Here is a 27,483-nt window from a genome sequence, read left to right on the forward strand (position 1 = left end):
CTTGCTGTTGTCATGAAGTTTTGATAGCTAGCTATATATAGAAACGGTGAGTCGAGCCTCGCTGCGATGATTCTGCCCAGTCTGCTGTCTTTTTATCTATTCATCATCCATTCAAGATCAAAATCTCGAATTTACACACACACCTTCATAGATGCAGTGCAAGTTGAATGGGCCACAGGACAAGGTCAAAGCTTATCCCGCCGAATCAACTGCACTTACTACACTGTATCCATGGCAACCTTTGTACCAGCTTAGATATAACAGTTGCATCTCAAAAGCTTTTGTAGTGTAAAAGTAGATGTGTATTTTCTGGCAATCAATGTTGAACATTTTGTAGATAATCTATATTATGTATCTTTTGTGAACACTGTCATACATCCAAACTATTTGTATGTTGTTTAACCATCGTTGCCTTACAAATGTGTTGCGCTATGTCCACTATCCAGATTATTGAAGTATATTTTTTATTGTGACGATGGACCGAGCATGTGAATATGTACGGAGTCTGTCTCAACACGCTGAACCAGCCGCTTGTCACGTGGTATGAGCAGAAGTGTTGGACTGTCCTTCAGGACTACCAGGATCCCACCAAAGAGCTCTTAATAGAAAACACACGTTTACCTTTATTCATGTGGTGGGGGCAGAATACAAAATAAAATCAACTGCTAACTGCGATGTCACTGCTATAAAAATGATGACTTGGATTCTGACCTTGGCTTGTTGTGCTGCTGAACCGTTTGATGAGATCCTCTGGATGTTATTCTGAAGACCTTTGTACTTAAATCTGTGATCAACGTTTGTAGCTTTACTCTCACTGTTAACTAAAAGGATGAGATTGCTCTCATAACTTGTGCCAGATTTCTTTTTCTTCATGGGATGGGACCGCTCTTTATTTGTTCTTGGTCTTTGCTCGAACACATCCCCTTCACCAGAGGTTCCCAAACCTTTGGGCTCGTTACCCCAAAAGGAGCACTCCATTGATATAGTATTGCACTTCTCGAAAGTTGGGAAAGATAAACATTTTTTAAATAATGTTCAAGATTGAAGCAGTAGATATTCTGTTTTTAGTATTCTAAAACCCGATACCTTCAGTTTGAAACGCACGCTTACTTTTAAAAGGTGCAGATAACCTTGATGCGGTTTATTTTTTCAAACCTTAGATACTTTCCGTGTTAAATCGAGCGCCCCTTTAAAAGGAAGCATACAGTATCTGGGACACGGTCTACCAGTTCTAACCAGTTCAAGGGAAATAATCATTTATCTTCCTCGTTTTATAAATTACCTTGAGGAAATAAAGCAACATTTAGACTTGTATAGTATAAAGAGATTCAAGCACTTCAACTGTTTTCAGAATCTTTGTGTTCAGTTCTTAATAAAACACAACTCACAAAAAACTTTTTAACGTTTTATTTTCACAAAATATCCCAATAGAACATCGTTTTACTTCCATGCCGAAAAATATACAGCACGTCAACCAGCAGAGCAGCAGAGCAGCTGACCCCCCCCCCCCCTCCCCAACAACCCTCTGGTTCCATGACAGAGGTATAAAAAAAAGGGAAAAAGATCTTAAGTGTCAATCGATGCAGTCCTGGGTGTTCAGTTTGCATCATTATAAATGCTGCAGCCTGATGGATCAACACAGCTGGACTGAAGCGTCCAGGCGAGGAAACAACAACTTGTTCTGAAGCAGCAGAATCTGTCAAATGTTACACATTAAATCATTCACACACTCATTCTCTGGATGAAATCCCCTTGTGAACATCACACTGGTGCAGATATTGCATACGTTCAGTTACACACACACACACACACACGCACGCACACAGTATGTCTTTATGTATAAAAAGTAAAAAGTAAAAGTAAAAACAAAATCTTCGTTCAGTCTAGCTCTTGGTTTTGGTGGTTGCAATAATACAATAAAAAAGAAAGATGAATCCTGTAAAATGAAACACAGAACACCCAAAATAAACTTCATCTTTACAGCATCTGGAGCGATCTTTGTTCAGTTTCTATTTGACACGTGTTTCACATGTTACTAAAGCGCAGTTGCTGGACGTGTGCAGTTCTGCTCAGGTTAAGGTGGAGCTCCGTACTGACGATGAGGCCGTGTTGACGTGTATCTGCGTGTGCTTTTCGTTTCTGTTGCTCTGACACTTCTTTCTTCATAATACAATCCAGGTACAACGATCACTATCTGCCAACACTTGCAGGGACGAGCCTACGGGTGAGAAGACAAGTTACAATTCACACCTATCTACACACACAAATCAATAAACAAGTTTGCAAAAAACACAATCCCTGATCACAGCAAACTCAGTGTGTCTGAAAATACTGATCATCTAAACCTTAAACAAAACACTGAATACTACAACTGAAATACTGGCATAAATATTTAAATGATTGATGGCAGAAGAGCGGCTTTGGTTTCTGGACCCTGGTTAAGGCCCTTTTCATTTTGACCTGTCCTAGTAGGAAAAACACAGGTGTTACTATTACCGTTCTATGTAATTGTCCATGTGAGCCGTGACACTGACGGTAAGCCAGCATGAACAATAATAGCTGGATGGAATTCAGTCATCATTAATTTTAGTATTTACACCTGTGCTTTTCCTACCGTGTCAAAATGTGACACTCACGACTTACTGGGACACTTAAATAGAACAGAGCCATCGTTAATAATATTATTAACACCTGTGGTTTTTCTGCTTTGACAAGTGTAAACATTTCTGCTGTGAACAAGTTCCTCTTGCGTGGTTTAGCAACACACATGAAGGCAGCAGCGCGGTCATTAATGTCATTAGTTACACCTGTTTTTCAACAGGATTTATTATTAGTAACATACTGGGGCATGACATGAAAAAACAAAGATTGTAAGTCTGGCAAATAAAGCAGTGAAGTATTAAAGTGTACTTTAATTTAACTGTCAATGTCTCGGAAGTAAATTAATGTTGGCCACATACTGACAAACAAACAAGTACTGCGGAGCAAAGGCTGCTGTAACAGCAGGTAGCAGTTTATTTGTTCTGACCTTTCTGGTAACACTAAAGCTTTTAATAGAGGTCAATTAAATTCCCATGTACACAAAGTGCTCCCAAGAGACCGTATTACAGGAACTTCCTATCTTAAGTCTTTAGTTAAGCGCTAGCTGAACCTCAACTTTGTTGTTTTTCTCATTGCTCCATGTATGTTTCAATGTATATTCCAGTCTGTAAGTAAGACAACGAAGGGCAATTAACTTTAGGACAGAAGAGTTAGAAGTGTTGGAAACATCTGTAGAGAAAACCAAAGATGTTCTTTCTTGGGACATTTAAGAGCGTTTTGCCATCAAACCGCAACACATGTTTGGTTTATTGCTATAAGCCTCTCGGTGATTAAGTTCCGCCTGTTGACATTTTGTTGGTTGTTTAAAAGCAATAAAAGAGCTGCCATACGCATCAAACAAGTGTGCCAACACTACCTGGTAGAAAAGTGAAAATGGGACAGCTTAAAGGTTATCCTAAAGTTAAGAGGTCAGGATGCTCGTGTAATACACTTTTCCGATTTCCTGATTAGGAACTGTTAAGTTAAGATGGGATCTGCAAGTTAATAAGTTTCTGTAATACGGCCCCAGCCGTTCAGATCGGGACACTTGAACTAGAAGTCAAAAGCTGTTTGGTCTAATTCAGTTGTATTTGACCTCTAACTTGACCCAATACCTGGATGAAGGAGACTGAAAATGTGTGGTAGATATCAGGACACTGAATGTGTGTACAACTCACCTTTGTGTAGAGCTTCGTTGGTCATGCGATTAATGTAGCGGGAGCTGCTCTCGGGAACCAACCACTTCATCACCGTGTTCACGCAGGACTTCCTGTAAGAACTCCACACACTCCCACTGACGAGAAGGACAGAGATCGACACATTTAACACAAAAATAAAGAGCACAACAAGATAGAGAGACAGACAGAAAGTTGTGTGTTTGTGAGGCACAAGTTCCTCACCTGGTCTGACCCTTGACCTCTGTAAGGTCACCTACACCCACGGTGCAACACACGCCTGTGTTTAGGTCCCAGCTGACCTGCAGGTTGGAATGATACGTGTTTGGCCTGAGAACACAAACAATTAAAAATACATTTAAATGATTTAGTGCGGACTGAAAACGTGGCAGATGCAGGGCTGAAGAAAGCTTTTAGGACAAGTACCTGCAGTGCTCCTCGTCCGAGTTGGAGAAGGCCAGTAACAGGAGACCAATGTTGATCATCACAGTGTTGGTTTCAGGACACACCTGATACACATCACACACACATTATTTCCAAGTTCAAATAGAAAATGTTTTTTCCTTCCTTGTTTTTTCAGCTTAGAAACATGAGATAACATCTATTTACTAGGGTTGTACAAAATAGCTTGAAGATTCAATCATAACGCTGAGATTCAAATTCTAAATCACCCCTCATGCATATTCATTGTGTTAAACCCGTTATTTCTGCACAGCATCAGATAAAGATTAGGCTACAGCACTGCTTCTTTATGTGTGTGTGTGTGTGTGTGTTGTGTTTGTGTGTTTGTGTGTACACTAACCTCTAATATCACAACATCGTAGTCGCTGAAGGAGCAGAACTGAGGGGCCCAGGCAGCATCGCTCCTGATCACCTCATTGATAAGATACTCAAAGTCTAGAGTCAACTGCTCCACACACACACTCTGCAGGAGACAACGCACAGGTTCAAACTTCTTTTTAAACAGTTAGACTAAAATGTAACAAAGTTAAAGTTACAGGCAGGTACATGACACTATTCAAAAGTAACATTCAAACCCACATTGTAACCAGTGGGTATCAGCCTCACACACCGATCTCTACGTTTAAAGAATGCTCAACTCAGAGACTTTTATGAATGTGGACGCACAATGATTCTTATTGTCTGAACTAAATTTTAAAAATGTTAAATGATTTAACAACAATTTAACATTTGAGATGGTGCTTAGAGCTTCAGAATAACCAAGCCGACCCATGACTCTGAGATAATTGCGTTTAGCTGATTATTGATTCCAGTATTTCCAGGACAGGTTATTTGATATATTAATGAAATATATTCCAATTCTTCTGAATTTACAGCCACAGAGACACTGAAGCAAACATGCACCTGTCCATTGTGTGGCCCGGTGACCAGCTGCAGGTTCCGTCCTTTAAGGTCAGTGACTGTGAAAGGAAGCTGAACTTTATCGTCTTCATAACCTGGAGAGACGGAAACAGAGAAGAAGAATGGCGGTCAGCAGCTTCAGACTTGAGGGTCATTGTTCACTCATTCTGTGTGTCACCCTTCTCTCACCTCCTACACCTCCTGTATTCTGCTCTGCAGCTCCTGGCTGTTGGAGGCGGTACTGCAGAAGTGAATAGTTGACATATCCAGGCTCGCTGGGGCTGAACTCCTGGGATGAGGAGGGGGTTGGCGGGGATGAAGGGGATGAGGAAGAGGAGGCAGGAGACATCCCTTGTTCAGAGGACTGGGGCAAACTATGGCTCCCGCCTGATGTCGACGCTTGTGGTAAACTAGTCCGTCTCTCCTCCCTCCTCTCCCTACAATCCTCCTCCTCCTCCTCCTCCTCCTCTCTCCTCCTTTCTACATTTATCCTTTTGTCTCCGGGTATCTGCGCTACCTCTATTTCATCACCATCTGATGGTCTCCTTTCTGCCTGATCTTCGTTTTCTTTCCCTCCTCCTCCCTGTGCGCGCCTGAAGATGTCAGCTGCAAACTCCCGGGCTCGCAGGGCTGCTTGTGACTGGCTCGGAGAAGAGGGAATGGGAGCAGGTCTGCTAGGTGGCAGTCGGCTTTCGGGAGATCCCTGAGGTAGTGAGGAAGAAGAGGCCGAGGATGTGGAGAAAATAGAAGAGGAACCTTGACTTGACAGCGCTGCTCTCTTTGTGTAAAGGATCTGCGATGACTGACCCTGCTGACCTGCAAGAGAATTACAAAACAGATGCTGAAATCCGGCTACACAACATCCGCCTGATGATGCAAAATCTTACAGGCGTGGATTAATGAGAAAATAATTAGTATTGGTAATTTTATCTTCATCAGTGTAACAATGTGGAACCAATTTAGCAGTTTTGGAAACAACAGATTAGTATGTCAGAATGTTCTGGCCTTTGTTGACCTGATGCGACATTGTTCCCTCCTCCAACCAAATTTTGTTCATCTTCAAAATGACCCCTTGCATGCCCTCGGGAAGTTATTTAGCGCGAGTGAAGAAGACAAAGCTCACAATAATTTTTTCCATTATGTTTTGGGCTTTTCTTGCCTTCATTAGTACAGCTGAAAATAGACGGGGGAAAAAGGAGAGACGGGGGGGGGACATACAGCAAAGTCCCACGGGTCACATTTGAAGCTCTAGTTCTTAGAAAGAAAAACTAAAATCGGCAGGTAAGACTTTTAAAAAATGGAAATTTGAATCTGACAAGAAAATTGCAATTGTGGATCTCTAGCTATTTGTGAACGCGTGTTACCTGGGCAGAGTGAAATGCCGCAGGCCACCAGAGAGTAGCTAGTGTTCAACAGGATGACCTGGTCCTTCTTTAGCTGGAAAGCTGGCTGGAAAGTGGGGAACGGGTACACCACCTGGTACCTGCTGTTGAGCACATAGCCATGCTCCAGACACTCACCACTTCCTGGGGAGAGAAAAGGGTGAAGGCCAATGAGGGAGAGCGAGATGGAGACAGTAAAACCGTAAAGTAGTCCGTGTGTGTGAGTGTGTGTGTGTGTATTTACCTGTGCGTATGGTAGTGGCTGAGGGAACTGGGCAGCAGTAAGAGCAAGGTTTTGGAGGAGGCATGGAGGCAATAGTGATGTAGATGTCTCTGTTGTTTTCATCACTCATCATTAAGTTCATCAGAACGGAGCTTGAACTGCGTGTACTGCAGGCAGAACCACACATCAGTTATCATTTCCTACATATTGTAATAACATAATTCCAGTTTAGGCTGAATCTGCTCCATATTGATTAACGTCTTTATTGTTCCTTACTTGAAGCCAAAGATGACAATTTTGGAGTGGTCATTAGGCCACTCACACACTGTCAGGTACAGGTCGCTGTAGATTTCCTCTCCTGCAAACAAACGTACATGATGGACCTAAAGAGAAAAAGCAGAGATGAGACAAAGAACAAAATATCTATACTTTAAGTTTACTTATCAAAGTTTTCCAGTTATAACTCACAGGAGGACATGGTATTGCATCTAATTCATCCTCCGTCCAACTTCTGGATGGAAAACAGTAAGGTTTGAGTGAGTACATTTCCGTTCATTTACCTGTTTGAGTCTACTGTGCAGGTTGAACTCCCACCAATAGAGATGGTAGGTATAGAAAGAGAAATCATCATCTTCTCCACAGTCGCTGGTGTAGGACAGAACGTATCGGCCACATTTGGTGAAGCCCAGAAAGACATGCCTGAAACCCAAAAAACAAAAGTGTCTCACCACTGTAAAACATGCATCTGCTTGAACTTGGTACCGGCAGATCAGGTATGGCAATGGCGAATAATATTAATTTTTCTCAAAAGAAATTTGGTTTTCTACTTGTTCTATAATTGTATTTTATCCTTTGCTTTAACTAGACATTACTTTATCGTGCCTCGATGTTTCGTAATGTACACACTACCTGTCCTTAAAAAACAAAACATACATTCGGTCAAAGCAATCCGTGTCCTAATGTTGTCCTACATACAAATGATCCTAAAGAGCTGCTCACAGTGAGGTATGCAGATTTCAAATTTGGAGAAAAGACATAATTGGTATTGGACCTGTAAATATCTGAGATAACCATGTTGGGCGAGGAAAAGTTGTATCATATACATAGGGAGCATCAACAATTGGTTTGAATTGCTCTCAGTGAGCTAAACAATGTGTACTGCAGTCCACTGTATAAGACATGTTGCTTAATGACAACAAATCCATTTAGTACACACACACACACACACACACACACACGCGCGCGCACTGACCCTGCTCTCAGGAACTCCTCGCTGACGATGTTCTTCAATGGGACACACACTCGAGGTGGCAGCTTTCTGAACATGCGCTGAGAAAACTGACCTGACAGCTGCAGGACAGGCAAGAGTGGATTTAGACAACGTAATAAAACACATACCTAGTGCAACTTTAAGCATATAAATGTGTGCAGAAGATTGCAGTATTAACGTAATGGCCATGTCGGGGATTCAAAACAAACTAGCTACAGGGGAAACCGCTTCATTCCATGCACTGCACAGTAACACACACATCTAAAACCCTCGAGCACTTATACAGTACACTAGAAGTCTATAGAGTAAAATGGTAACGTGATTAACGTTATAGTTGATAGTTTAGGTTGCATTCATGATAAGTGTGGAAGTTGCTGCTGTGGTTTAGCTGAAGCCGATTAAGCTTTCACGTTTTAATATTAAAGCTGTTGACCGTTGACTTAGCTAGCACGCCAACACATCTCATTCACATGTCTATAAGCAAGTTAGAAAAACACACCAACAAAGTTAAATACCGAAAAACATCGCTAGAAGGCAGGGGGAAACTTGTGGTTGTCATACTTTGTAGCATCGGCTAATTAGCCACCTGCCTGCCATTGGATGTTAGCTATCAAGCTAGTTAGCAGCTAGCTCCAGAAAACAAGGCTTTGACCGCAGCGGTCTTACATTATTTACCGAACGACTATTCTTCTATCACAAGTTTTGCGGATTCATGCATACCTTTCCACGCATGAGAAGCTTCACGACATGGTCTTTATGTTTCCTTTGAGCTTTCTGTTTGCTATCGTCCTTTTCTGATTTCGAGCTGGGCGCCATCTCCCACTGAACTGTTGTCCCTCGTTGCAGCCAGGACGGTCGCGATTGGTCAACAGACTGCACGAGACTGCGCCGGTGGATGCATCCATCAAAACCGAAACAAAGGTTGGGCACAACAGAGGTGCAACCGACATGAAGTCCCTACAAAAAGTATGCCCGTTTATAAAAATATGCATATACAAATATATATATATAAAATATTTCAATATCACTTCCAGCATTAAAATCAAATTTAGAATCAGCCAGACAGTTTCATCTGAGCCAACTAGCATTAGCATAAAGTCTAAAAAGGGGAGCAACTAACTCTCAAACAGTGGTACCACACAAGAAAGAAAGAAAGAGGTAATTTGAATGTTTTATTTTAAGTATTTAAAAACAAGCTGTAAAAAATAACATCTAAAAAAATCAGCATACAGTAACAGAACCTATTGGAACAAAAAACAACAAAAAAAACACAATAAAGATGGAGAAATTAAACTGAGGGGAGTCAAGCACACAAACACATGCACACACAACCAACCTACATTCTGTAGGACAGTTTGCCTCATTACAGCCAACTTGCACACATTTTTCTGTTCAGTAGCATACACTGTATACAGACACACACAACCCCCTTAAGGAAAATAATTACAATGAATAAAATTAAAAATAACAAATCATGATAGCAGGGATAAATACACCTGCACTATACACTGGGAATGTTAAAAAAAAAAAGTTAAAAAAAGTACCAAGAAAAAAAAGAAAAGGACCAAAAAATGTTTTAATTTTTTTTCTTACAAACATAATTTCTGAATATATTCAAAATACTGCTAGACCGTTTTTTACCCTCAGGAAATTGAAGGGGAAAAACTACTTAAATGTGATTCAGTGTTGAGATGCTGTTGTGCTAGCTTGCAAACAAAGATGCTTATCATTTCACTTCTTTTTTTTTTTTTTAAATGAGCAAAAGTATTACAAGGTGTGGGTGAGGTGAAGGGGCAAACAGAATAGTAACCCAAGAAGTTATTTAGTGCTTTGTTCAATGCATGGGCAAAATGTGTTTTCTTTTTTCTTCAATTTTGACTTTAAAAAACAAACAAGGTTGGAATAGAAAATGTCTGGGTGGATGAGTAAATCGTGGTCTCGTCTTGTTAAAGCCAAAAAGGAAATCTCTTGATAGAAAAAACCAACAAGTCCAGAGAGCCATCGCAATCTTCCAACAGGCCGAGCCGATCCTTTACTGGGCCTGAAATGAGAAACATTTAGTCAGTTTTTGCTTTGTAAAGAAATGTTAAAATTCTCACTATTAAAAACAAACCGAAAGCATTTAGCATGTTCTTAAACTGTTGACTACCTGGATTGTTTGAAGCTACATTTATTTTACTAGAAGAATCCTCGTGTTTCTTTTTGACAACACCAGAAGTCACCAAGAATAATTGAGAATGAACAAAAAAAACAAAAAACAAAAGGCACATAAACAGTTGTGGAAACATTTATTCAATAAATTCTATATTTTATCCAGTGAAAGTTATTGGCTGGCCAAAATATTGAATTCTCATTTTTATTGAAACATCCATGGCAGCTACAAGGTTAATTTAGTCAATTTTTCATGGATGCATTACCTGTTGTCCCTGCTGTGGAGCAGCACCCTGTCCAGGCCCCTGCCCTGGCTGTCCATAGTAGGCAGCCTGCTGTCTGTAGTACTCAGCCCAGGCTGCACTGTAGTCCTGCTGGCCTCCAGCTGCAGCTCCGCCTCCAGCTGCTGCTGCTGCTGCTGCTGCTGCTGCTGCTGCTGCTGCTACTGGAGCAGCTGCAGCCCCTCCAGCTGGCTGGCCTGGAAAAAACACAACATAAACACGTGGTACTTGATGTACACAGTCAAGTACTTGTCTCACAGACAGAACCGCAAAGTTTAAAGTTCACACTTTATCCAAATATATAAACTGCCATAGATTACATACTCATGCCCATCTTTTTGTAGTACTCCTCCCAGGCTTTAGTATAGTCTGGCTGGCCCCCAGAAGCCTGCGGTGCTTGGCTCTGGTCCCCTGGTGCTGGTGCTGCTGGGGCTCCTGGACTCTGGGCTGCCATGGCACCCCCTGGCTGTTGGCCATAATATTGTGCATAGTATGCTGCCCATGCTGCGTTCGGGTCTGCTGCTGCCTTATCTAATGAGGGGAGGGAGGGAAAAAAACAACGGATAAATTAAATAACGAAATATACATAATATAATTCAGAGAGTGCCTTAAAATAATTATCAAAATAACTTTTGAGGCCAGTACAGAAAAATAAAATGTGAGAAGAATGGAAGTCTGAGCACAGAAGAAGATACTCACTGGGGTCATGCGGACCTTGGGCTTGCCACTGCTGATAGTTTCCCCCCCAACCCTGAGGACAGTACTGGGCGCCACCAGGTGCCGCTCCACTGCAGAAAAGGAAAAGACAGTTTAAACACAAATTGATCATTTATCAGCACCCCTGAAAAGGTAAATTTACAATTCCTGCATTCAAATGTAATTTGTGGGTTGCACTTACTGGGGAGCACCACCAGGAGGCCCTGCATTATAAGGGTTGGGATTATAGGGACCCATAGGACCACCTGGACCACCGGGACCTCCTGGGCCACCAGGACCGGGACCACTGCCCACTGGACACAATGGAGCCTGGAAAAATATAAATATTACCAAACATTAGTTAAGAGGACGTGTTATTTTTGAACAGCTGTTTGAACTGTATATAGCTTCTGTGGTCTATGAGTCACTTGAACATACCTCAATCTTCTCTTCTATAAGCTGCTTTGCGTGGTCAATCTGTTGTGGGGACCCTCGGATGATGAACAGTTTGAAGTTAGGGTCACCGTTTGGTGGTGGCTGACGAGAGATCTCCACAAATGCACCGGTCTGTTGGTTGATGGACTTGACGTTCTCTCCTCCTCTGCCAATAACAAGCCCACATTTGTGCGCAGGAATGGAGAAGGTCATCTCTCCTCCTGGAGGACCCCAGTTCCCCTGGCCTCTACCTCGTCCACGCCCACCAGGTGGCATCCCTTCACCAGGGGGGCCCTGTGGAGGAAACATGCCTTACATTAGGTTTCACTGTTCCTCAGTAAAACCCCGTTTTTGGGTTCCTTCATCAGCACTGTAAAGTTATTTAACACCTACCCCCTGCCCACCCTCCTCTCGTGCACGGATGCTCTGTAGCAGGTCAGTGATGATTGATGCAGCGTGCTGGCACTGGTCTGGTGGACCCATAATATGGGCTATTTTATCAGGACCTGTACCATCATCTGAAGAGAAGGAAAAAAAGCACAGGCAAGATGATTGGTGGGGGTTATACAGTGACTGAAAACAAAAAGATCAACTATCCAAACTGAAAATGTAAAAAGACATGGGGATGAAGGCACAATTGAGATATGCCATGTACAAAAAAATAAAAGTGACTATTTCCTGCCAACAAATTTGTACAATTGTTTTTGGGACAGAAGCTTTAGTGTTTTTACTAGATTTGATCTTTTTTGAAAAGGTTTTAGCTTTAAACTGTTCCTTCATAAATCTAAAGCAGTACATTTATCATTTCATGGTGTTTGGATGCAGTAGATAAATATAATGCATAAATACTACTTAGCAGGCTAATAAGAAGACCAAGAGCTGTTATTCAATTTATGACATAAAATACGGCGTGGTTCAAGTCTTCAGGAAATGTTTGGAGCTCACCTGGTTTAAACTGTATCTTCACTCCAGCATCGCTCTGGATCTTCTTGATCATCTCCCCACTTCGGCCAATTACAACTCCGACAGAGTGTCGGGGCACGGCTATCTGTAGATTTACAAATTAAATTGTGATAACTGCTCAAAATGGTCTCACTCACTAATTAAAATTATGGTAAACATGCACTCACACATTATTATACTACAGTCATTCAATTATGTTAATTTCATGCAATTTTATCTCTGTTGCGGACGCCTAACTGCTGTAATAAACAGATTATTTACATCGATGCCTCCGCCACAATTTCCTCCATCGTTTCCTCCTCCGCCGTTTCCTCCTCCTCCGCCATTTCCTCCTCCTCCGCCGTTGCCGCCTCCGCCGCCTCCTCCACCACCACCACCTCCTCCCATCCTTGACCCATATTCACTCCTGTCTCCAAAACCTGCATGATCCCTGTCTCGTAGAATCTCATTCACCATCTCTTTTGCTTGCTAAGAAAAAGCAACAGAAGACACAATGATTTGAAGGGTAAATGGGGGCATAAAACATCCAAGTCAAAACTATATCCATTGTGTTTAGAGTACCTGCACTTTGTAGGGGTCTCCAATGATCCGCAGGGGTTTATCTATGTTTGGTGGTTGGGATCCATCTTGAATAAGAATCATTTTAACTCCAGCCCGCTCCTAAGATTTGTCAGTAGTGTTACATTGATCACACAGCAAATTCACCTTATCCTAACATTAGCATGTTACACCGTTCGAAGATTGATACAGAATAGTCTATTCCTAATAATTATCTTTCTATATCTACATCTCTATCTAGAAAGAGATTATATCTATCTATATCTATATATACACACACGTACAATAGAAACACTCTGCCTTTTTTAAATATACAGTTATATCAGAAAGGTAACCTGTGCTGCTCACCTGTAGCTGTTTGATGGTCTCTCCCCCTTTACCAATAATGAGGCCGGCCTTGCCTGCAGGGATGATCATCTCCTGCATGGAACCACCTGACTGCCCATTGGTCGTCTCATGACCCCTCGACACTATGTCATCTATAAGGGCTTTGGCTCTCCTGGAGGCAAATTGAAGTGGAAAAAAAAAAGTTAGATGAAACTATTGAACACAAAACTAACATGGCATAAAAGCAATTTAGTTTATAGATCACAAAATTCTTTTTTGGCATTTTTGTCTTTATTGGACAGTGGAAAGACAGGCAGGGATATATAGAGAGGGGTATAACATGCAACACTGTGCACATCTTGAATCGAACCAGGAACGTTGCAGTTATACGGCACACACTGCAACCATTCAGCTACTAAGGTGCTCCGGGTCACACCATTATGAATTATTAGGCACAGTGCAAGACGCTGCGCCTACAATGATGGTATAGTCTTGAGCAGCAGCAGCGTTTTTAAAAAAGGCAATGCTTTGAACAATACTTTGAGTTGGTATATTTTTGAGCAACTTAAAGTTGGGCGTTGCCTAATTCATGAAAGTCGAGGAGATATGTAGCATCTTCTTTCAAGCAGAAACATGTACCTTGCTTGAAGCTGAAAGTGCAGCTTTTGACACAAACATCAATAATCATTCTTAGAAGTCAAGTAAAATTATGCAGGAGTCGTCGCTTCCCTCCTCCCCCGGGCTCAACGACACAAGAAGTGCACCTCCCCTGACTACTGATGCATCACATACGGCAGCGAAAGTGAAAGCCAACCCCAGATTTACTCTCATTTTGGGACGGGCTTTGTCCCTTTGCTTTGCTATATTTGCGTTTTTACCGCGCTGTGTCCGGTATTTCTGTGGCTGCGCGCTTACCCAATGCTTGGGGTTTTCAGCTAGTGCACAAAGGCTGATGCCAAAAACCTCCCGATCACAGCAAAAATAAGGAGAAAATACTGGCAGAGAGCAGGGTCTCTATTGACACAGACAGCGACATACTTCTAGTGGGTCACAAGTGATTATTCAGATATACATTGTTCCTGCATTGTATACATTTAAACAAAATCCTAACACTTAATTTTTTGTCTGGCATGGTTTAGACACTTGTGCCCTGAGGTGAGCCTCTCAGGCTGTTAACCACCATTGACCAATTTTTTTTTTTTTTTAATGATTAAGATTACAGTAAGGACCATAGTTGGGTTTAACTTTGGCTGATCTTTGCAAAGGACAATTGTACAACCCCCTGAGAGGAAGCGCTGCCTTAGAGGCAAAACTCTGTATGAAAAATCCAAATGGGGCCAACTGTTGCCATTGCATAAACCAACAGGAAATTGTTGTAAGATTTAATATAATCTATTTTCTTGAGCTAAAAACAACAGCACCTTTGCCAGGGAGTGCTTACATCTGCCAACGCAGAGGATGCCAGTTTAATAGGGTCTTTCAATCCTTCAGGACACATTTGCCTACACACCGATAAAAGAATATGGCCATATGCGGACCAGGCCACCTCTGAATGTGTTCCGAGTGATTAGATCTCAATATGTCTTGGGTGCATTTTACACCTGTACTTCGAGATGTCCACTTGTGATTGGATGTTATTGCCAGCTCATCTTTCAACAAAACCTCCCCAGAAACCAAACTTGTTTAGAAGAGTAGTTGCATTGTAAATTGAGAAATACATTGTTTGAATGGGAAAACCAACTTACTGTATGGCATCTGGTGACCCCGTCAGAGAAACACTTCTATCTGGAAGACCGGCACTGTCTGTCAAATAATATGGGAAAATAAATGTATCAGTACAAAAGAAGATGGGGACAAAACCATTATATAGTTTTTGATTTAGCAAATCTGGGGTTAGCACATATCTCACCGTGCGCAATCTGGACCTTGCAGCCAGAATCCTGCTGTATTTTGTTAATCTGCTCTCCTCCTCTGCCGATAACTTCAAGGACAACAGCAAAGATATTTCGATTTTAGTTTGAACACTTGAAACGTTGGCATCATGTCTATGGTTTAGGAATTGTATGTACATGTACTTACTGAGACCGACCATGCCATCAGGCACTCTGAACTCTTCTGTCATTGTGGAGGACCTGACACTGCAGACAAGTAAAAAAACAAAATTGATACAATGATATATGAAGGATCTCATCCAAGTCATAACCACAAGCCCCAAAAGTGTTCATGTAAAAGAAAAAACTAAAAATGACTTTGTACCTTTGTTGGGACAGGGCAGCCAGCTGAGCTCCAATAGCTGTAAGAGAAGGAAAACGTAGTGTGAGTGGTTGGAAACTGAACCTAGCAAGCGTTTGTAATAGGATCAATGTATGATTTAACGTACACAATGCAGAATCAATTTCACCCTGAGATGCTACCTTCTTGGCATCGGGTTCATCTGAAAACAGAAGAAAAAGTGAGTCTACAATGTGGACTAACAAACGCAGACAAAGTGCCCGTTTGTGCTGATTGTTCACCTGCTTCTTCCAGGGATCGTTTCTGTGATGTGAATGGATAGTTCTCAGCTCCTCCGTTGTTGCTCACTGAGGGAACACCGTCTCCACCGATTTTAGCTGCAATCTAGAAAGACATGAAATAAAAAAGTGAATATCATCTCATTTAAATTGACACTGCAGACACGTAAACATTTACCCAGGAAGAGCACAACACTGATGTTCTCATCTGGGCTTGAAGAATACAAATTTAGAACAGAAAGCCTTTGTAAGGGAGTGGAGTTTGAAAGATATACACATTTATCAGGCAGGGATGATCCAAGCAGCATTGTGGGATGTGTAGGATCTTGTTTGGTTATTTAGGGGATTGACCCATACTATGGACTAAAAGTCAGGATGACTTCATCTCTGCTGCATTTATTTTGACCTTTGATTTTTTTTATCCGTCTCACGAGTGCCTCAACTTTATGGAAGTGCAATACTAAATGAATGCAGTATTCCTTTAATATTTCAACACAGGCCAAGTAAAACATAGGGACTAAAAAGGCACCAACACTGCCTTCACAACACCTGGATTGAGGCTAAAATAATTAATTAATCTATAGACGGAAAAATATGCAACAATTTTCATAATCGATTGTTCTGCTTGATAAATTAAAAAAGGTAAAATTGCCTTACACACTATAGTTTCAGCTTCTCAAATGTTAACTTTGCAGTTTCTTTCTGTTTAATATGCCTGTAAATTGCATATATTTGGATTTGGGGCAGTTACTCGACTAATCGAGTATGATTGATCAATAACGGAAACAATCATTAGTTGCAGCCCCTAACCTTGATAACTAAAAACACCCGTAAGGTAACGTTAGCTTTAGTCTTTCCCCTGACCGTGAAATAAAGCCAATTAGCAGTGAAATTTTGGTCACTAAATAACCTATTAGCATCCTTTTGTCCAGTTAATGCTAGTTATCAATACAATATGAAAAGCCAGCCAGTTGACCTTATTTCACGACAATCACAGTGAAATGACAATGTTGTTAGTTGATCAATTCTCCTAAAATGGCGTTTTACACATGGAGGCTGAAAGTTCATGAGCAGCTTACCGTCAACTAACGTTATAGTTGGTACCTAACCGAGCTAACTTAGCCGAAGCAGCTAGTCCATTTAACTTAACCCGAGGATTCCGGTGGCGACAAGTCGTTTTATTTATATTTAGCTAACGTTATACTTGATATACAAGAGTGACCTACGTTGCTGCCGCTGCTCAGTCCACCCCGCAAACATTTCGACTCTCGACACAACCTGGCGAGTGTGTGTAAGACAAATGAATGGCATTGCTACTAGCTAGCTCGCTCGCTAGTAACCTAAAGCTAACGTCACGGGTAATTAAGCTAGCTACCGTTTCCCACCAGCTAACTAACGTTAGCTCGCCAGCTGTATACTCTTGTAGCCGAACACTTGATTACCTGTCTGGCTCGTTGTACTGCATCAGCAAAAGCGTCGTTTTTCATCCCAGCGCCGACTCCGTTAGTCGGCAGACCGCCGTAATCAGACATGCTGCTCACAAGGGGCAAATAGACACAGGGGGCAGGCTGGGTAGTTTTGGCCGGGTCGAGCTGCGCAGAAGCGGGAAGGCTAAACAGGAGCGTACGGGGGACACCAATGTGAGTACCACGCCGGCAAACTCCCCTGCTTAAAATAGCCAATCAACGAATCTTCAACCCCGCGTCTTCTTCTTCTTCTTCTGTCTTATACTTCGGGGTGTTGATGTCCAACGTCACACAGCAAAACATACCGCCGCCTCCTGGAGTGGAGGAGGCGTGTAGAGCAGACACTGTTGAGGGGACAGGCCCGTTTTAATAACATTTAGAGTGACTTGGCATTAAGCCATTTGTTATTTAGGAACAATTGCGCAATGGAATCACATTTTATTAACCACCGAGGTAAAAATAAAAAGACAGCGGATAAAGTTTTCATACATTATCTGAGTCACTGCATTGCATTTTTAGCAATAATAACAAATGATATGTATTCCTTTAAAACAATAGGTAGTAAGTCAACATGATTAACTTATAATAAGTAGTTTGTCCTTTTAGCAAATCAACATTAACTTATTTATATTACCAAGTATTTGGGAATTACAAACTAAAACCAAACAAACCAAAATCATTTTATCAATCAAGCGGCACCATGGATGCATTTATTGGTACTTTCCATAATAAATACTGAGACATCAAAAAAGTTCAATGGCATTAAATCAAATTTCTTATTGTTTCATGATACAGACTTTTTCCACAGTGTTAAACCTGCACATTGTGCATATACAGTTTCTGAAAATACTGTGTTAATATAGAAACATTAATAAAACATGAGCATGTTGCATGAGAGGTTATCATGAGTCCTCTCTGCTTCTTGATATGGCTTTGGCAGTTCCACTCCTGTAGAATATAAAGTTGTGCTTTACTCAGTGGTAATCCTTTCAGGAGAAAGTAGATTGACAGTGTCTCGTCCTTTTTCCACCAGTCCTCTGTTTCAGTTGTAATTGAGAGTTAAGTTCAGTCATTTACACTTTTTTTCCTGTACTTTAGTATTTGTAACATTTGTTTAAGATGTGTCAATCAAGGTCCGAACTGTGTGCAGCGACTTCAGGTCCCCCTCGCTTACAGGACAGGAAGTTGGATCAGTCTAGTAATCTTGTATCTTGTATCTTCTCTATATACCACCTAAGAGAAAAAATAATGCTGTAGGAATGTAACATGACTTCCAAGTTTGGTACCTGTTTGTTCTCAGGCAAGTTCATGCAAGTCTTCATCTGTTCAAGTCAATGCAGTAGCAGGAGGCTAATGGATTAGCATTCACACAACCGCTGGCATGCACTGCAATGCAATACATCACACGTGAAACTCATCACAGCGGCTGCCAGTTTATCGGAGGTACGATCCGTTGTTTTTCTCTTTTCCTTGCATGATTTATTTCCATCTTATCATCATAGGTCACAGGACCATGTATTCATCCAGTCAAGGCCCATTTCCTCATGCATTAACAGATGCTAACAGATCTGTACGTGCTTGTAGTAGAAAGCCACCCCAAACCATCAAAAGCCTCTTCCTACCCCTTCCCTTTCCCACCCCTCCTACCCTCAATGTCCACTCCCAGGATTATCCTCATGTATTCGTAGACAGCGTAGGACACGCTGACAGCAGGGATGACTTTCAGCAGGTTGGGGGAAATTCCTCGATAAAGTCCAGCCACACCCTCCTGGGTCACGATGTGGTGAAGCAAGGCCACCATAGAGGGTTTTGGGGCTCCCTTCACTGAAGCTGAGGGGAGAGAAAATATTTGCTCCACCAACACATTCTGATCTCTCACTACATGTGACTGCAAAACTGTGCAACAAAAAGAAACACATCGTGCAATGAGAAAGGCCGTGGAAACAATAGTTTGACAAAAGAATATGAACTCAAGGTACCCTTACTTTCTTTTTTTTTTTAAAGTTATATTTTTATGCCTTTAATGACAGAGAGAGAAACACATACAGCAAATGGCCACGGGTCAGACTTGAACCACGGGTCACTGTGGCAAGGACTCAGCCTTTGTATATGGGTTGCATGTGCTACCGGGTGAGCTACCAGGACGCCCAAGGTATCCTTACTTTCAACCACATCTTGCAAACTCCACCACATCTTGCAGTCTTTCTGAGAGGATGGGGTTCTCAAAAAACTGTCTAGTGGAGTTTGATTTAAGACATATAGTATATATTGTAAGAATTACAACACGCTGAAGTTATTATAAACCGATGACTCACAAGGAAGTATGTCAATCTAGTAGCTTATAGTATGCTTTGGAAAGAGTCAGCAGTAAATTACTTCATCCTTAATCATTTGGCAAAGTCATTGGCAGGGTCCTTAGTTCAAAGTTTTACAGTTGAAGTTTACAAATTTAACCAGCTCCTTTGTACATACAAATGGGTGAAGAATAAAAGGAAAAACATAAATAAATTGGTGTCATTGAATATATGAATCATAAACTTTGGCCTTTGCAGTTATAAGATCTAAACCCAACACCTAGAGAAGATTTTGGGCTGAGGCATTAAACTGTGCTCTCTATCTATACAAGAAAAGTGATCTTAACACGCCTGTATACAGTCTGATGCATGGGAGAATAAGAAAAGAGTAAAAGTAAAACAAATGCCTGATAAAATTAAGCCTTTCGACAGTGTGTTGGAGCAGATTTTTTACTTTAACAGCGCTCTCCTCTACCACTAAATGAGGGAATATCTTTTGAAATGTAGTCCTCCAGTAGCGTCAAGGGACTTTGAGAATCTATGACAAAAAGCACTGACCGTCTTGTAGAGGCTCATTGTGGTCCAACACTTAATCAACACTTTATGATGTTTTTTTCCTGTAATTTGCCCCCCATCTGTATAAGTGTGACAACAGTTATCCTGACCTTGTGCCTGCATTCGAGTGCGAATCAGTGCCAGCGGGTAAGTTGCCAGCTGTCCACAGGTGCTGGAAACGGCACCGCAGCCGACCAGCACCATGACCCCTGGGTCAGCTAAACCTCTGTTCCTGTTCAGCCAGGCGAACTTCAGAGTCTGTGGAGTAGAGGGAGTGAGAAGAAGATAAACACTAAGGAGATGCACCTTGACAGCTGTGTGCTTTTTATGTCTCTCTGACCTCATAGATAGCCAGGTCGATGCCGGCGTAAGGGACAATGCTCAGAAGGTTGGGAAGATAGCCCTTGTAGAAGCCAGCTACACCTTCTCTCTGTAGGATCTGTTTGGCACAGTCTGCTATTCCAGAGAATTGGCCTGTTTTTCTTAGGGTGAGACGGGTCTTCAGCACCTGCGAAGACAAGCGATGGAAAAGAAACAACAAGAGGGAGGAAGAGGAAGAGAAAAGACATCAGCCATTTCACTCATCAGGCGTTTTCTTGACACTAGATGAATATTTTTTTAATGTGTGTAATACACTGATATTACCTCCATTGGGTAGATGGCTGTCTGAGCTGTAGCTCCGGCCAAAGAGCCGGCAACAAACCTCTCATGAATCCTCAGATTTCTTGTTTCATTTCTGCTACGCATCACATTCTTGATCTTTGAGTTATAAAGCAAAGGTAAGAAACAAGTAAACATGGTATGAGAGAGTTGTGATCATAGACAAATTATCATATAGAATTGATGGAAAATAGATTAGCCAAGAGTATTTCTTGAAGACGTAGTTAGAAATTTGGGGAAATATGCTTTATTCCCTTGCCAAGTTAGACGAGCAAATTGATACCACTCTCTTCTGTACTATACTACACATATGAAGCTACAGCCAGCAGCAAGTTAGCTTAGTTTAGCATACAGACTGGAGGCAGGGGGAAACACCTCGCTTGGTGTCCAAAGGTAACAAAATCCACCTTCCAACACCCCTCAAGCTCACTAATTAGCATGTGATATTTAGTTCATTTAGTCCTTGCAATAACCAAAGTGAAAAGAAAAGTTCACTTTGTACGCCTTTTTTCTCACGGTGGGTTATGTGTTAGACTATTTCTTGTTGGGAGCAGTGACTACATGTAATCACAGTGAGGGGAAACTAGAGGAAAGTACAGGAAAGAAACCAATTTCTATGCTAATCTAAGCTAACTAGCGGTTGCCAGGTAGCTTCATATTTAACGTTCAGACAAGAGAGTGGTATTAATCTTCTCATCTAAATTTCAGCAAGTAAGTGAAAATGGGCATTTCCCAAAATGTTGAACTATTCTTTTAAATATTTGACTGGGAAATGACAATCTCTCAAAGATTGAAAAGAGAGTAAGAAGTCATTGTAAATGTACGAAAGAGAGTAAGAGGTAGGAGAAAGAGAGAATAATTAAGATAGAGATCAAAGATGAATGAACGTTCAGGGGTGCAAAAAAACAACCACAACAATAAGGAAAGGTCTCTCCACCTGTTCATAAGCTGTGAACTTGATAGCAGTTTCCGGGGCAATTTTAAGCACATTGATTCCATTGCCCCTCCACAGCGAGCGCAGTCCTCCTTCTTTAACCATGTACTGAAAACTGCTCAGCACATTCCCTTTAAAATCAATGAAACCCTGAACCTGGGAGAACAGAGTCAGAGAGGAACACTTTGTGTGAAGCAGTAATGGCTGACCGAAGGTTCATTTCAAAGCTTTCTGCCACAAAGACAAACAGAAAACTTTCAAACATATGCATGAATGGCCGTGTGGTTCAGACTGATCTAAGAGATGAGATCATAACTGTCTCTGACTGACCATTCGGAAGACTTTGAGGCGGTCTAAGGGGGCCGTCCCTGTCCGAGATACAGATCCGGCAATGGCTCCGGCCATCAGCTGCCGCCACACGTAGCCAGACTTCTTCTCCTCCTCAGAAAATTCATCTGGGATTGTCAGTTGCTCACCTATATCCAACATCTACTGAACCCGTCCGTGTCGAATGGAATGAGGATCGGAAATTATGACAATAAAGGGGAGAAAGAAAACATTGGAACAAAAAAGGCTATATGTGTCTGTCAGTCAGATGTGAAAAACTTAAAATCCTGTTTTTCTATGTTGAACAGTATGTGATGAATGTTATTATTTACTGTTCCAATGTTTACTATAGACAACAGGAAGTACTGCAAAGAAAAAGAGTTTGTTTGGCAAGCATTGCTTCTCAGATGTTTAATCACTGATGCTTTTAACCCAACTGTGTCGTCATTACGAGATACACAATGCTGTTCTCGTTCAAGTGTGTATGACCTCACCATTGAGCGTTTCCAGTAGCGCGCTACGTCCTCCATGTTCGTGAGAGGCTTAAACAGGAAGAAGTCTCGCCACTCACTCCAGTCAATGGTCATGGTACCATCTTTATCCATTCTGAGACAAGCACATAAACAAGTAATGACATTCATAGACAGTAGAATCATTAAGGTACCCACTGAGTTAAAGATGCTTGGATCAATGATTTAGAAATGAGGAATCCTTTAATGCCTTAGCAGTATAACAATGTATGAGAATCAGAGGAACTGAATGTACAAAACTAAAGCTATTTTCAAGCCACTAAAGAAGAAAACGCAGCGTCTACTTAAAGTAAAAAGAAAACTGAGCTCTAAAAATTGCAGTGCAGCATAGACACTTTAAAATCCTAGGGGTAGGAAAGTTGTGAAAACATTGATCTTCACTTTAGGAAAATGTACATGCAACAAAGTGACAGCATTAGAGCAGAAAGTAGTTTAGCAGACTCTGTAATTTTCCATTATTTCAACAGGAGAAGGGAAACGTGCATATGGAGGAATGTCCAGTGTAAAGAATCATCCAGGGTGTAATTATCAGAGCAACCACCATGTTCTTCCATCATCACGAAACCTACTCTAGCCACATGGGTTTTGCATTTGGAAAGAGTGAAATGTTAATGTGTCATATCAGGATGCAAAGCTCAGATGTATGATGTTTAATCAAACATCTAAACTCACCAAATATTAAAATCTTTGAATGACAAAGCTGTTAAACTCCAACTAGAAACCACTTACTCAACAAACTGAGAGACCAGTTTTAGGAAGAAGTGGAATTTGTTGTCTTCAATTGTGTTAGTTCACGAGACAGGAAACTGATTGAATGATTGAAATGTGTGCAACATGGTAAAGCTTACAATTATCTGCTGGAATTTGAAAATTCTCAACATTCTCAACAATCCTTTACTTTCTGAACTGCTGTGCCAGTGAAGCTGAAAGCAGTTCATTATATTAGAAATCCTTATTGTCGTTGAAGCTTATAGCAAGGTAAGTAACTATTATCCTCAATGTTTTAAACCATCTGATAGCCTCGATGTAAATAAACGAGGGTAATGTTCATGGATTGGGAGTTGTTAATATCAAAGCCATGTTTGTGAATGTTCTTCCTTTAGATCCTGATGTGATGTAATATCAGATATAAACGACTGTGCGCAGACCTTTGCAGAATCCTGTTGGCATCCTCGAGGCTAACTTCCACACCAATGGTGTGCAAAGAGTGCTGGATCTCTGCTGCATCTATTTGACCTGCAAATATCCACCAGTCACACACAGTTAGAGAGATAGAAATGAGAGCATGGAGACATTTTTTTAAATGATCCCAATATGAACATTTTGAAGTAATAGTGCCATCAATTATTGTTTCAACTGTTGTATGCTACAGACCGTCATTGTTCCTGTCCAGGTTACTGAACATGATTTTGAGCTCTTTTTCATGGGTGCGAAGATACTGCGTGAACTCTTTAAAGTCCAGTACTCCATCCTTGTTGGTGTCTCCGGCCTCCACGAACTGAAAACACAGACAGCCAGATCAATGAAAAACAGAAGTCTGGGCATTTGGCAGATATTCGGTCGATTGTAAACACAAGTGCAAAACGTCTTCATAAAGTTCAGTCCGAAACCCTAATATGTCTGCGTCATGCTGTTCAGAGAGCTGCTTGGCCCGTCACTCTTACTGGGACAAATAATATATTTTAGCCCATCTACAGCAGGATCGTCAGTATCCTGTTGGATTGTTGTAAAGGCAGTCTATGATTAATTCTGTACAACATCATAAGTGTGTTTAGTCTGTCAGCGCAAATATAACAGAAGTGATCCAGACAGCTGAGAAATACCAGAAGATCAAGACTGCACTCCAGGTTTGTAGCCTTTAAATACTTAAAGGGCAGTAAATGCTACAGCGTGTTGTTTCGTCGAGGAATGATCTAAACATGAACGTGTGAAATATTGTACAGTTTGTGTTCATTTGTTTGTTTGCTGAACTATATAACACATTGAAATGTTACAAAGATACAATAATAATTGCATATCTCATTGACCATGCAGCTGGTAGCTCTGCATTTGCAGTCGTTTATGAGAATCTATTAGAAGGTCTTGTTGATTAAACAAAGTGTCAACAATAGATGGTATTTGAAATGTATATTGAAGATATATAGTCATATTTCATATAATATCATTTATCCTTCTCAAAAAGGTCAATTTTCACCTATTATCTAGCGCCATTATTAAAATCTCGTCAGAAAGTATTGGAAAAGCGTGGCCAGCTAAATATGATGTATTATCTGACATAGTCTAAATCAATGGTTTCCTAACCGTCTTGGTTTATGACCCCTTAAAGCAAAGCTATGTCTACTTGAGACCCCTTATCACCAGTTGCATAAGTCTGGTTGTGATCCATTCAACCAGAAAGTGAACATTTCCCCAAAAAATTAAATGATCCTTTACAGAAATAAAAAGGAAATCATTACATTAAAGAGACTTTGTGTATCAGAATTATTTTTCTATAAATGTGAGTTAAAACAGGATGTGCAAGTTGCTCCAATAAAGATGTTAACACAACCAATGAGATATGGTCCAGAAGAAAAGGTTGACAATTATCTATATGTGAGACGAGATCAAGTGTAGGACCAAGAGAAAGGTTATCGTTCTCATCTTACAAAGTCCTGCTCCTTGTACCAAAATAGACAGCATGCTGCCCTTTACATGCGGGCACAAACACACACACACACACACACACACACACACACACACACACACACACACACACACACACACACACACACACACACATTGTAAAGTTGAATATGTACTTTGTGGGGACTTGCATTTTGTTCCCAGAAGGGATGCGAGTCCCCACAGTGGGAATGTGTAAACGTGTTTATGAAATATATATTCACATACACACAACGGGATCTCATGGGAAGATGTATAATTAACACGGCACTATTAAGGGCATTTTGTGTATCATGTCTATGCATTCAAAGCTTTTCGTGTTTGATTTAACGACTTGACACATACGGACGGATGGTCAACGTAAATAAGTCTATGGTTGACTTTTGGTTTCACACGGGACACGTGCATCAGTCTCCTGGGTGAAAGTCCCACGTTAGTTTGACCCACCCATCCGACCAATCCAACCCATCCTCCTCCTGACGCAGACTTTTAATGCCACCTGACTTACTAGCACCTGTTTCCATAGTATTGCCGCAGCGTGAAAAAGGCAAAAACAAAAAGGAGTTATAACACCTGAAATTATTCAAAGAATTGGCGTGTTATTCATACACCATTTGGTGAGACCAGGGTGCACATACACATATGACACTTTTTGCCAAAACAAACCGTCAAAGAAAGACTGACAGGAGAGACAGACTGTGTGTATTCACAATAAATGTTGTTGATGTCCTTGGCTTCTGCTATTGCACAAACAGAAACGGCAGATCAGGAGGATCAGGGAGGTTCTACATAAAGCAAAATTGGAAGAACTTGAATAGTCCTTCACTAGATATTCACCTACCTCTCTCTCTCACACACACACACACACACACACACACACCTACACACACACACACTACACACACACACACCTACACACACACACACACACACACACACACACCTACACACACACACACACACCTACACACACACACACACACACACACACACACTTACACACACACACACCTACACACACACACCTACACACACACACACCTACACACACACACACACACACACCTACACACACACACACACACACCCACACACACACACACACACACACACACACACACACACACACACATGCAGGTGTGATGCAGGTGTCCTACCCTCTCCAGGGAGCCTCTGGAAAGCCCTCTGCCTGCCAGCCCTGCCCGCAGTTCGAGGATGTCGATGCGTCCATCTTTGTTGACGTCCAGCTGATGGAACAGCTCAGCCCAGCGCTTCTCCCTCTCCTGGTCCGGACCAGGGGAGGCACTGTCCTGGCAGTGCGCCCAAGGGAACCAAGTCCATTGCGTTCTCATGACTGGTGCCAGTCAGAATCAGCTGATGGGACACGGGGCATCAATTCAATCACCACAGCCTGACACAAAAATTGGTTCAAATTGATGAGTAGTATGTCGTATATTTTCATTACATTCTTCTGACTTGTCAAAACATGTTGCCTACATTACTCACAATGCAACTGATTTCGACTAGATTACATTATATTTGTCTAGGTTTTTACAGGGCGTTTCTGTTATTTTGTCCTACAACATATGAGATAGGGGCAGCAGGGCACCAAAGTCAAATGAAGTTCAGTTTGCATTACATGTCCGGATTGTAGTATAACATTACACAATGTTTATTTAATAAATTATGCTGTGCAGTGCAGCCACTGTTTTTTTTTCTTACATTTTTCGATTCACCAATATTATGGGCAGTGGAGCAATAACGGATCAAACTATTAGTTATTACACATGTATTAATAATGCCACACACGATTCTAGCTCGCGCAGATTGAAGCGGGATGATCCACATGCCTACAGTAGACAAGAGCAATTTAGCTTCCATATACACTCATAACTGCGGTCAACTTGATCCTCACACTGTTGTGGACGCTGTTATGGTCTAACAACAAACCCTACGAGACCATTTTGTGACTCACTGTTTATCTCCAAACCGAGCCGCGGCCCATGGTAGGTTGCAGGGAACCAGCGGGTCCGGAGCTCAGCTCACTGAGTCCGTCCTCAAACCGGATTTATTTGACGGCAAACTAGCGCTCCCGCTGGATTCAGCAGGTCCCGGGGTTTATCTGGGTTCACCACTATTGATG

At 41.5% G+C, this 27,483-nt stretch overlaps 3 protein-coding genes across 8 annotated transcripts; all 3 read right to left on the reverse strand.

The window, feature by feature from the left end:
* Window positions 1-1,509: 1,509 nt before the first annotated feature.
* Window positions 1,510-8,924, reverse strand: dcaf15 (DDB1 and CUL4 associated factor 15). Its single transcript, XM_029442748.1, has 13 exons — window positions 8,713-8,924; window positions 7,975-8,072; window positions 7,283-7,421; window positions 6,999-7,105; window positions 6,744-6,889; window positions 6,482-6,643; window positions 5,307-5,933; window positions 5,121-5,212; window positions 4,558-4,680; window positions 4,182-4,264; window positions 3,981-4,085; window positions 3,759-3,874; window positions 1,510-2,218 (listed from the first exon to the last, which is right to left on the reverse strand). The coding sequence occupies exons 1-13, from the start codon at window positions 8,806-8,808 to the stop codon at window positions 2,163-2,165; spliced, it is 1,950 nt and encodes a 649-aa protein (XP_029298608.1). The 5' UTR covers window positions 8,809-8,924; the 3' UTR covers window positions 1,510-2,162.
* Window positions 8,925-9,151: 227 nt separating this feature from the next.
* khsrp (KH-type splicing regulatory protein) lies at window positions 9,152-17,639 on the reverse strand. 3 transcript variants are annotated; one of them, XM_029442725.1, is made up of 18 exons: window positions 17,356-17,635; window positions 15,917-16,019; window positions 15,784-15,837; window positions 15,660-15,696; window positions 15,483-15,541; window positions 15,313-15,384; window positions 15,149-15,206; window positions 13,425-13,575; window positions 13,080-13,178; window positions 12,780-12,986; window positions 12,501-12,603; window positions 11,949-12,073; window positions 11,559-11,849; window positions 11,323-11,450; window positions 11,124-11,212; window positions 10,749-10,955; window positions 10,410-10,621; window positions 9,152-10,033 (listed from the first exon to the last, which is right to left on the reverse strand). In XM_029442725.1, exons 1-18 carry the CDS (start codon window positions 17,443-17,445, stop codon window positions 10,025-10,027), a joined length of 2,094 nt encoding a protein of 697 aa, XP_029298585.1. In that variant the 5' UTR covers window positions 17,446-17,635; the 3' UTR covers window positions 9,152-10,024. The 3 variants fall into 3 exon arrangements, with proteins under 3 accessions (XP_029298585.1, XP_029298594.1, XP_029298577.1); XM_029442734.1 differs by lacking the exon at window positions 15,784-15,837 and having other exon boundaries at window positions 17,356-17,637; XM_029442717.1 differs by lacking the exon at window positions 9,152-10,033 and having other exon boundaries at window positions 10,380-10,621; window positions 17,356-17,639.
* A 169-nt stretch (window positions 17,640-17,808) lies between these two features.
* On the reverse strand, window positions 17,809-27,449 carry LOC115007626 (calcium-binding mitochondrial carrier protein SCaMC-1-like). Of its 4 annotated transcripts, XM_029430593.1 has the most exons (12): window positions 27,316-27,449; window positions 26,498-26,751; window positions 24,054-24,177; window positions 23,828-23,915; window positions 22,644-22,755; window positions 22,153-22,311; window positions 21,826-21,978; window positions 20,874-20,987; window positions 20,569-20,736; window positions 20,339-20,486; window positions 19,027-19,209; window positions 17,809-18,612 (listed from the first exon to the last, which is right to left on the reverse strand). In XM_029430593.1, exons 2-12 carry the CDS (start codon window positions 26,690-26,692, stop codon window positions 18,602-18,604), a joined length of 1,455 nt encoding a protein of 484 aa, XP_029286453.1. In that variant the 5' UTR covers window positions 26,693-26,751; window positions 27,316-27,449; the 3' UTR covers window positions 17,809-18,601. The 4 variants fall into 4 exon arrangements, with proteins under 4 accessions (XP_029286453.1, XP_029286459.1, XP_029286435.1 ...); XM_029430599.1 differs by lacking the exon at window positions 21,826-21,978; XM_029430575.1 differs by lacking the exon at window positions 17,809-18,612 and having other exon boundaries at window positions 18,998-19,209.
* Window positions 27,450-27,483: the final 34 nt, after the last annotated feature.

This window comes from Cottoperca gobio, chromosome 1 (genome assembly GCF_900634415.1).
Source record: "Cottoperca gobio chromosome 1, fCotGob3.1, whole genome shotgun sequence".
NCBI lineage: Eukaryota > Metazoa > Chordata > Actinopteri > Perciformes > Bovichtidae > Cottoperca > Cottoperca gobio.